This window comes from Cornus florida, unplaced genomic scaffold (genome assembly GCF_030987335.1).
Source record: "Cornus florida cultivar Cherokee Brave unplaced genomic scaffold, ASM3098733v1 CherokeeBrave_3.0.0_Hap2_Chr08, whole genome shotgun sequence".
NCBI classification, from domain to species: domain Eukaryota; kingdom Viridiplantae; phylum Streptophyta; class Magnoliopsida; order Cornales; family Cornaceae; genus Cornus; species Cornus florida.
The window spans coordinates 13,391,869-13,402,746 of NW_026775578.1; the positions used below are offsets into that span (position 1 = coordinate 13,391,869).

A 10,878-nucleotide genomic window follows, 5' to 3' on the forward strand; every position below is an offset into this window, starting at 1 on the left:
TATCCTCTCTACCAGCACTTTTATTTGCTGTCAAAAGTTAAAAAAAAAATGTTGCCAGAACTACTGGGCAACATTTATGTCAGCATTTGTATTTGTTGTTATAACCTTTGTTGCGATAGGCATAACAGCAATTGTATCTGCTGTCATATATAAGAAAACATATGGCAACAAATATAAATGCTGCAAACTTATTTTTAAAGGTTATGACAATATATTTAAATGAATGAATTTTTTTAAAAAAATTCAAATTTTTATAATCAACATCAATTCATTCATCAACCAAATTTACTAACTAAATAAACCCGATCCAATTACACTTATTTTTAAAGGCTATAACCATATATTTAAATGAATATAATGTAATGTATGGACAGTAATTTGCATTCTGTACAATGTTGTTCAACGCAGGGCTCAAATTTTGAAAATCAAGGCACCACCATAATTTGCGCAAAACATAGAATTTGATAAAAACACCATTAGAACAAATTAATCAACCCTAAAAAAGTTGTGTTTTTTCAGAAGTATAGAAAAACCGGTGTATTTCCATAATCTCTCTTCTCCTTGTGAGCACTTGCACCAAAACAAACAAAAACTCGATGGCAGAAGAAGAACAATGCCCCTCACACAGCACCCACTTCTTGGGTTTCAGGAGCCTCTTTTGCAAAGTTGAGTCGAGTTTGCTTAGTCCCCTTGCTAGGAACTGGATAAAGCAAATGAGAAATAAGAATCAACCATCAGATCAGCACAATACCATGCATTGACAACAATTGAATTACATAATCCCAGACACAAAGTGTTGAACATATGGCTTAATTTGAGGCTTGTATCACCCATGATGTCATCAAGATTCTTGGCCTCCAAGAATGTGTGCCCAGCAAGTCTTTTGAGTGGTCACCAAGTAGCCTCATTTTGGTGTCCCATTTTGACTATAAATAGCCCTTGCCCTCCATAGTTTGAAGCATCCAAAATCATCTGAGTTGAGTGAGTTTGTAATATCAATTAGTGAGAGAGATTTTAGGTGTAACTGAATTTTGGGTGTGAATTACTTTGCTTTGTATCTCTTTATTTCCATAATGAAATATTGTTCTGTCTTCTCCCCGTCGACGTAGACATAACCGAACCACGTAAATCCTTGTCTCATTTGTGTGTGTGCCTATTTTATTTTTCTTGTTATTAATTTTCTCTTGTTCTCGTAAACTTCTATTCGATCATTTTTTATTTCATAACACAAGGTGAGTCAAAAAATAATAGATTCAAAGTAGCTAGGAGAAGGAAAAAAGCAGCAGTCTGCAGAGTTTAAACCGAGTATATCGGTACTACAATCCATTCATGAATACACAGATCCTAAACGCATATGCATGTTACTCGTATGAAAAATCATAACTATTAAACTGCTTTAGGGGGGTAAATGTTTTAAGCATTCTTCTGATATCCTTCATTCATCCCTGTAAAGTTACACATGCTAATTCATCGTCAATGTAGAAAGCTCAAAATAAACCGGGTGAAAAGCTCAAAATAAACCGAGTGGAACCCCAAAATAATCTATCCTCCACTACCGGGTTTCTCCCTTGTCATTCCCATCCACATAGGAGCCGTCAAAGGGGCCACACAGGTTCATGACAATCGGTTGTACAAGATTTCAATTTTACAAAAGATGTTGAAAGAGTAGTATTTTTGCTTCGCCACATGAATGTATTGCAATCACAAATTAAAATAACCAAATAATGCTGAAAAATGAAAAGGAGAACTTCCGGGAAAGAAGTTTCCACTGCAATTCCTGAGTTAGATATACTCATCAAACTTCACGAAGCTTATAAAACTGAGATCCATTACATTAACAAGACATATATTTCAACATAAAGCAAGTATTTAAGAGATAAGGATTTCATTAAAAGACATCAATACTGAAACTCAAATCTCAATCAAAATACAGTCACCTAAGCATCCTCGGGAGGAGGTTGGCTCAATCCAAACTACACTAGCAGCTTACTCAGGAACTCAGGCGTGTGCACCTGGTACTTTACTTTCCCGGCAGAGAGGTATATCTTAAGTAAGATTAGTACTGATACCATCTACTAACACCAAAAAGAACACGCTTTATAAAGTAAATGGCCAAAAGAAAAAAAAAAAAAATTGAAAAAAGTGCTTTAGCAAATAAATCATAAGAATCAAGATTAAAGATGATGTTGTTGTGAAGTACCTCTTTTGCATCATCAGACAAATAACCATCATCCTCAAATGTTCTTCTCTCAGGCAATGCATCTAGCAATTCTGTGTACAGGTGCCAAGTTTCAGAAGGAATTGATGAAAATGAGGTCTAAGTTTCCAAAAACACTATAAAGAGGTAATAATCATTACTAAATCACATGAAGAGCACTGGAATATGCATTTGAAGGTTGTAAGCTTAAAAAAACCAAAGCAAGTCATGCCACGGTTCCCTTTCACATCTCTTGGATCTTTCGTTTCCTTTGATATTCCAAAAACATCACGACACAGGTCCTTCATGGATGTAGAGACCTGCAGATCAAATTTGACAATAAAACATGATAAGAGAGCCAAGAAAAATATAGTGCAGAACAATAGATGACAAATATGAAACTTAGGGTGCTTCTTACACTGGAAAATCCAGATTCTGATGTGCCACAGAGTTCGATTAACTTAATTTTGTCTACCTTGAGCTGTGTATTAAGAAACAAATAAGCAAAAAATACTGAAAGGTCTTTCAAGTGTTCTTTCCTCCACAGACACATACTAAACCAGAGAAGCAGAGAGTATTAGCTAACCTTGGGTCTTTTTGCACACAAGTAGAACGCCATGCCAATTCTCTCATAACAAGCTGATTCCTACAAAACACCGCCAAGCCTCATTTTAAGTATCCTCTTCATTCATTAAATATCCAGCCAAGAGAACTGGAATCGCAAAATACCACATATCTAAGCAGCAGAAAACTTGTAATGGTAGTAGAAAATTTGAAATCCAAAAAAAGACTCAACTTTTAACTACCACTTAAAAAATACAGCACTTAAAATTTTCAAAACTTAATTTTTTAACTTTATCAAGCAACAATGACAAAGTGAACTCTTGCGCAATTTGTAATATACTTTTAAGTAAAAAAAGGAGTCACTGAAAGAGGAATGTGGTAGACTCACACGTTATTCATATCCTACTTTCAAATAAGACAATGAAATTACGGAGAAGTTTTTTTTCCAGAGAATGACGGATGAGGTGTGCTATAGTGTTTGATTCAAATTTAAAATTTAAAATAATGGGCTACAATTGACATCCACAAGAAACTCACCAGAGCATGACAGCTGATGCGAGAGATAACCTAACAAACCCCCACAGATTTTGAAAGGCCTCCAATGAGAAGCCTGTCCATGCTCCACCACATGCCCCATTCAAAACATAGACAAGCTTTAAGGGAAAAAGAAGAGAAAAAAGAAAACAATTCAACCAAACATTACCAAACCACACACAACAATGAAGGATCATAATAGGTAATTGACTTCCAGTAAAAGCCTATTAGTTGATGGCATATGAGAAATAACTTTAAGGGAAAATTTGAAGTATTAGAGCAAATTAGAACATACCTCACCAACCTTGCCATCATTGAGACCGGAATGAACTCTCTATTAGACTTACTGGCTACTGGGAAGGTAACCAAACAGAAATCTGAGCTCCAAAGAAGAGAATGATATTGCTGAGAGCTTGGCCATTAGTTGATGACACATTATCGACAAAACTTCCTACCCCATTTCCTCGGGCCAACGCCCCACCACCAGTGGCTGTCCTGATAATCTGAAACAGAACTGCCAACCAACAAAGGAAAAGCAATAAGTTAGAAGCTTTAAATTAATAATTTTCATGATAAAATAATGTAGACCATACAAAATAAAAGTAGCACAAAATACATAAAATTTGACCACCACTTCTAAAATAATGTAGACCATATAAGTGGGACTGGTAGACCATGGAAATTCAGAAGATTGATATTTTCATCTACAAATATTCAAGTTAGTAACAAAGTGTGGCAAATATATGGAAACAAAAACAACATGGAGAAAATGGTAGCCTCAAAAGTATGATACAGCTGGTGACATCGGTTGGGGGGGGGGGGGGGGTCTATTTTATTTTTCGGTTAGGGGCATAATTGTTCGTTTGAATATTAAACAGTTGGGGTACCTTAGAAGCATAAAAGCAGTATTTAGAAATATAATCAATATTAGCAGCCTTTTTTTTTTTTTTTTTTTTGTTTTTTTGGATAAAGTACACTAACACCCTTGAGGTTTGCTAAAATGACACCCAGATATAAATTACCTTATTTTGGAACAATGACACCCCCTTATGAAATTTACAAGCCAAACAGAATCTTAAAACATATGAAAAATCAATTTTACCCTTCACTATTTTATTAATTTTAATTATAAAATATCAAAATAATTAAAAAACCAAACTACCCTTTTCATTTATCTATTTATCTATCTATCTATATATATATATATATATATATATATATATAACACCACACAGAGGCACCGCCACCGCCCATCTTCCCCTCCACCGCCCACCCATCTAAATCAACATCACCAAGGGCGAGGGCGTCGAAGGACCGCCACGCTAAGGTGGAAGGCCATGGCCGGAGAGTACGCATGCCGGCGGCGTGTGCAGCCAGAAGAGAGCTCGGCCACAAGTCCGACGACGAGACTATCCGGTGTCTCCTCGAGGACTTCTCCCACACAACACACATCCTCACAGCCTCTGCCATATCCCTCAACTTTTAGACCTTCAACACCACCGCCACACTGACAATTTCTTCACGGGTAATCAAGCTCCGACCTTTCAATGGTACTGTCCTTATCAGTGGTGTAAAGAAAACCATTTGGGTATCTTCTCTATCTTAATATATATATATATATAAAGGGTTTTACCAATTGTTTTTATGGGTTTTCAATTTGGTTCTCCATAAATTTGAGATCAGTCGATTTGGTTTAGGATGGATTTTCAATTTCTATTTTACTGTTTACAGATCCATTGATTGGTTATATATACATATATATTGTGTATAATATATACGTATATTATTTGGGCACTTATATCCTGTATTCCTCTGTAAATGTAACTTATGTTTGGGATGATGGTGATGGTGGTGGTGGTGGTGGTGGTGCTGGTATATGGTTTTTGGGACTTAACCTGGGTTTGTCTTCGCGGGACTAAACCTTGCCCCACTGCAGTCAAACCCATTTTCTTCATTTTTGATTTCACATTTTGACCAAAGCAAGTCACAACATCAGCAAGCTATATATTTACACTAACATCATCCACTGCACAAGTGTTAATGAACTGAGAATGATGATGCGGCGGCAGCGGCTGGGTGTGGTGAAGATGCAGTGTGTCTATCTATATATATATACACACATATATACATACAGAGAGAAAAGGGCAGAGGTTCTTTATACAGACGGGTTTGGGTTTGGGTTTACTTCAAGGGTATTTAAGTCCAATTAAATGTCAATTTTATATCAAAGGGTAGTAAGGTCAATTCACCATCTTTAGGGTCTTTTTCTTCATTTTTCAAACTTGAAGGAGTGTCATTGTTAAAAAATAGTCTAACTTTCATCTGCTTAGCCTTTCCCCTCTCTGTATTTTACCCTTCTTTTAACAACAATGGTATAAAACATGTAGGTTATTTCAGAAACTCATTAAAGACAATTGGTAGCAGTAGTACAAGAACAATATTGTTTGCATGCCACTCGTCAACTGGAAAAATATAAAAAACGACTATAAATGGACATAAAAAAGTATGGCATGTGACTCCAAGTCACAACTCTACCACAAACTTTGCATCACAACAATGGCGGAACCACATATATGCCCGTCGGGGCAGGTGTCCCACTGAACTTTTTTTAATTCAAAATTTCTATGTATATTATTTTCTAATTGTGAACTTGTCCCCACTCAAAACTGTTAGAAAATGTTTAGGTTGAAGGTTACCAACACTTTCTTCTTTTCTTTCTCAAAATCTCCAGGCTACTCATTCTCATGACCTACACCAAGTTCATCTCCTCTATTTTTTTTTTTTTGATAAGTAAAAAATAAATCAATTAATGCTGCAGACTTGAATCTGAAACTTTAAGCATAAATCCCAAACAGAAGTTTATCGCCTCTATTTTGACCATCACTTTCTCTGTTTTTACTTTTCCAATCTCAATGTAAAGCAAAAGCACAAAGTAGAAGAATTAAAATTTAAAAAAAAAATTAAAAAATCCCTTTTTCATAGATTTCTCAACCCTAAGCCAGTATTCAAGAAACTTTAAATCCCTTTTATAGCAAATATTGTTCATGATTCCCTCCAGTGATGTGAATTTTTAACTAATACAGGACAAAAAACATAAAAGAATAATGGTAAAAGTAAGAAACGGGCAAAGGAGGAAGCATAGCTGCATAGAATAAATCAAGGATGTCAACAGGGTCTAAAGAGCATGCATGATCCGATGACCACAAAAACAAAGTTCCCAAGAACAATGGGCCCAACCGGATAGTCGTTTCCTTTCTTGGTGGTTTCAATAACTGATCCTCTCTTGGTGATATTCTTATCAAACCTTGCAATTTTCCTGTCCAAAAGGCGTCTTGAGTTAGTCTGTCAAATCCAAATAACCATAAACACCCCTTCCTTTTTTTCCTTTTTCTCAACCTTATTAACACCAATGCAGCACCACAAATACATTTCAAAATAATTTTCAGGATATAAGAATAAAATTTTGCAGGCGTAAGAGAGAATCTTTCCGATCCCTACCACCAACACGTGATAAATTGTCCCCAAGCCATATAATAAAACATTCGTTCATACATATGGGGTGTAAATTATGTGCCTGTTTGGTTTCTAGGAAACAAACTTTTTCAAGAACTATTTTGCATTGGAAAAATAAATAAAAAGAGAACATTTGAATACCAAATCAATGGACTTTGAAAATTGCATGAAAAGATGGGGACTTTTAGGTGCCATTGTATCAACAATGTAATAATCTTACACTGAGGGTTAAATTCTTTCAAATGAACCAAATTTGAGCAATGCTACTCACCCGGACTAAACAATGCGATCAATTAACTAGTTATTCACATGGGTAAACATTTTTATTGGTGATTTGTGTTTGGCAATGTTTAAGAAGGTGAAGTGTTACATGTTAAAAATGATTTCCCCCAAAATCTTATAAACATAGAAAAATAAAGTAAAAAATTTGGAAGAAAACAATAAATGAGAGCACAAAAGAAACAACAGAAGCCCTACCCTGAGTTATTATATGAAAACTTAGAGAAAGAAGGCACATAACAATTAATTATGCAACAAATAAGACAGAGCTTCCAAAAACATGGATGAAGATTATTAGTATTTGGGAAAAAAAAAAACATGAATACAACTCTGATAATGTGGAATAGAAGACTGAAAGACAAGAAATTACATATATAATTCAAGCCGATGTGAAATTAATCCCAGCACAGTTTAGAAAAATACACATTTTTCAGATCGAGGCTCATTCAATGATTTAATGAAAATAAATAATGCTAAAGAAAAAACTAGTAAGAAAGTAGACAACTGACATTTAACACAAGCACAAAGAGTCTCAGCAATAAACAAGATCGAATTCATCATAATTTTTCAAATGTAAACAATTTTTAAAACCATATTCAAATCTTAGAAAGCTAGGGTTTCATATAATAATAACATCAATCTCTAATTAAAGATGAATTCTGACAAAAATGAAGCGAATCTGATAGAATTTACCTATGAGTGGACGAATGCAATGTCTGTAAAAAATAAAAAATAAAAAAAAAATAAAAGTGTCAAAGGGTGGTGGGTCCCACCACCACCCACTCACTTTTAATGGTCTAGAGACCATTTTTTTGGATCTCACTTTCTCTCTCCCCGTCAATTTCTTTCTTCCTCTCACTTCATATCATTTTTCTTCTCTTCTTGGAAGCCAACTTTGAATCAGGATTCTAGCTTCATTTCTTGCCGGATTTAAGTGCAGTTTGAGGCTAAACGACGAGCACGACGAGCTCTACGTGCTAGTACTAGAAATTCCATCTTTTGGTCCTCTTTGGGAACTCGAATTTAAGAACCCATTTCTAGGGATTTTGCTCATTTTAAGGTAGGGGCATCTTAATCCACTCCTTTCTTGTTCTATTGTGAATTACACATCCTTGTTGTGTCAAACATGTTTAATTGGGAGTTAATTGTATCTATGATTGTATGAATGATGTCTGGAGAATTTTCAAGAGCTTGATTATGACTTGTTTCATGTGTAAAGTATGTTTAAATGTTGTTTTATCATGCCCATTATGTGTTAACATGCTGAAAATGACTAATGAGAACATGTTTATTTAGATTGTGCCAAATTTCCTATTGTCATAATATTGAGATTATATGTACATCCATGCACATGTCATTGGGATGCATGAAATGGGAGAATTTGTCTTGAAATGAAAATGGGGGAAATTTTGGAAGAAGAGTTTTGTCAAATAGTTTTGATAAACCCGGTCGCTGCGGGGTTACCAACAGGCCGAAGGTTAATATAACCTAGAGGGGACTAGGGAGTCGCCCTAGCGTGGTTGAGCTATTCGGGCCCCTAGATGACGCTGCGGGGTTACCAAAGGTCTAGGGACGATAGCCAATCCTCTTCTCGTGTCGCGCCGGGTTACCAAAGGGCGGGCTGTATTAACATTTGAAAGTGACGATTTTGTGAATGAAAATGGGGAGTGGCATTAGCATGCATTGCATTTCATTGCACTGCATGGTTTATAATTGAAATTGACGTGCATATTGTTTTAATTCCCTATATTGCATGATCCCTATTTCCCATTGGCCTATGCTTTGTTTGGATTCACAAGGATACAAGAATTGTGTCTTAAGTGTCACCTACTGAGCTTTATGCTCACCCTACTATTTATATTATTATTTTTTTCAGGTCTTGGAAATGAACCGGTGGACGACAATCCACCTCAAGCTTGAAAGTTGTTAGAAGGTTGTTTGCTATTTTGTATTTTGACCGTTTTATGTATATTCATAGTTGTGGGAATGTAACTAAGTTAGTATGCATGGCCTTGTAACTTAAGAACGAACTTATCTTTTGTTTGATGTAAATGAAAGTAATGGTATTATGGTATATATTTCCATGAAATTGTATCATGTAACGTTGTAAGACAGGGACTTTAAATCTTAACCATGTATTTTGGGACTGTAATTATGATAATTTAGATTAATTAGTGTGTGGATGTTTCACCATGACAGGAACTATGTTGAGGTATAATGAACGGATTAATGGGATGCCGGATGATATTACGTGTTTTGTGTATTGGGACAGGTTGTTGAAGGCCCATTTTTAGGGGAGGTTATGCCGAATTTTTTTAAAATTTTGGCATCAGCTAGGGTCGTTACAAATTTGACATCAGAGCCCATGGTTCGAAAACCATTAGCACGACGGGTGTAATACTCCTAATTTTAAAAGGCTATTCCTGGAATTTAATTTATGGCTTATTTGCATTTTATTTGCTTATTTGCATAATAGTTTATGATTTATTTGTTTAATCAGTCATGTTACTTAATTAATTGCTTAATGGTTTATTTGTTTAATCAGTCATGTTACTTAATCTGTTTTTGGTAACTGTTTATATAATTTTATTTATTTATTTAATTGTGTTTATTTAATTGTTTAATCAATTTTATTTAATGGAAATTTAAACTTAAGGGAATTAGGTTTTCTGTTCTCTACATGAATTTAGGGTTGCAATTTACATGGGTGGCCGACGTAAGTATATATCTTAGGTCTGTTTATGGGCCGAGATGGGCTCTGGCTTTAAGATTACAAGGATTAGGGTTTAGAGTTAAGCTTATAAATATATTACGTGCGGTAAGCTTAGGGTTTGGATTCATAGCAGTTACTCGGAGACGTGAATTGCATTCTGTGAAAGACACAGAAATTGTGAGGTACAGGGGGAGAACAGAGGAAGATAGGAGGTGTCTCTGGGTTGAACCAAGTTACTGGGGAAGCAGACTTGCAGTTTAGGACACAAACATATCACCACAGAAGCTGAGAATTTTGAGTTTCAAGTCTGAAACTCAAAGGCAAGTTCTTATCTTTCTCATTCTCTTTGGCTCGTGTTCTATGCACCTAGATAATCTCTAGGGTTTAACCAATCAATAACCGGAAGATATATGTTTAATATATGTCAATTGAATGGTCTGTTATGTTGAAAAATCAATCTGTTACAGTTCATGCATGTCTCGTTTCAGTTTTCGGTTCTATAAGCATGTTGCTCTGTTGTAACTTTAGTCTTTGGAATTGCTTTTAATCTCTGTAAATGAATCATGGGGATGTTATTGGGATTGATATAAAATCTTTAGGTTCAGTGGTAAAGGGGAACAGAGGGTTTGGAAGAGAACTGAAATTTTTCTTAAATTAATTTTCAGTGTTGTTCTTCAAGCATACCAATTTAATGGCTTCGGTTAATCTCTGTAATTGGTTTCAAATTATTGTAATAAAATCTTGGGAATGCTATTAGGCTTAAATATGACTCTTAAATTAGTTTTAAAACCCAACAGAAAGATTGCAACTGGCCGGAGTTGGAACAGAGGTCAGAACGAAGCTGAAACGGAGGGAAAGCTCGCAGGGGGAGAGAGAGCCGGCTCTGGAATACCAAGAGCCGGCTCCCACCTATTTAGAGCCGGCTCCAAAGTGGTGGTAGAGCCGGCTCTATGCTGATTTAGAGCCTGCTCTTTCATTTTTTGATGCGTACAGTGTTTATGGCTACTGTTTGGGCACCTGTGGTTCTTGAACAGTTTTAAAAATTTAATGGGCTTTTTAATAAATAATCTATGATGTA

General features: G+C 35.5%; 1 protein-coding gene across 7 annotated transcripts; it reads right to left on the minus strand.

Annotated features, from left to right (window-relative positions):
• Window positions 1-314: 314 nt before the first annotated feature.
• Window positions 315-3,867, minus strand: LOC132269482 (origin of replication complex subunit 6-like). Of its 7 annotated transcripts, none has more exons than XR_009469515.1 (7): window positions 3,591-3,853; window positions 3,299-3,414; window positions 2,784-2,843; window positions 2,616-2,678; window positions 2,359-2,517; window positions 2,201-2,271; window positions 315-700 (listed from the first exon to the last, which is right to left on the minus strand). XR_009469515.1 is itself a non-coding variant. In XM_059770679.1 (5 exons), the coding sequence occupies exons 2-5, from the start codon at window positions 2,814-2,816 to the stop codon at window positions 2,263-2,265; spliced, it is 264 nt and encodes an 87-aa protein (XP_059626662.1). In that variant the 5' UTR covers window positions 2,817-2,843; window positions 3,150-3,196; the 3' UTR covers window positions 1,726-2,262. The 7 variants fall into 7 exon arrangements, 1 of the variants encoding a protein (XP_059626662.1); XR_009469514.1 differs by lacking the exon at window positions 315-700 and adding an exon at window positions 1,726-2,072 and having other exon boundaries at window positions 3,591-3,852; XR_009469516.1 differs by lacking the exon at window positions 315-700 and having other exon boundaries at window positions 1,726-2,271; window positions 3,600-3,854.
• Between the last annotated feature and the right edge of the window lie 7,011 nt (window positions 3,868-10,878).

What these genes read in the sequence shown, in the direction of transcription:
- LOC132269482 (XM_059770679.1), bottom strand. Translation starts at nt 2,816, where the DNA reads ATGGCGTTCTACTTGTGTGCAAAAAGACCCAAG. An exon ending in TGTGTGCAAAAAGACCCAAG is followed by an intron (nt 2,679 to 2,783) that starts GTTAGCTAATAC and finishes CTTAATACACAG; the next exon opens with CTCAAGGTAGACAAAATTAA. An exon ending in CAGAATCTGGATTTTCCAGT is followed by an intron (nt 2,518 to 2,615) that starts GTAAGAAGCACC and finishes TTTGATCTGCAG; the next exon opens with GTCTCTACATCCATGAAGGA.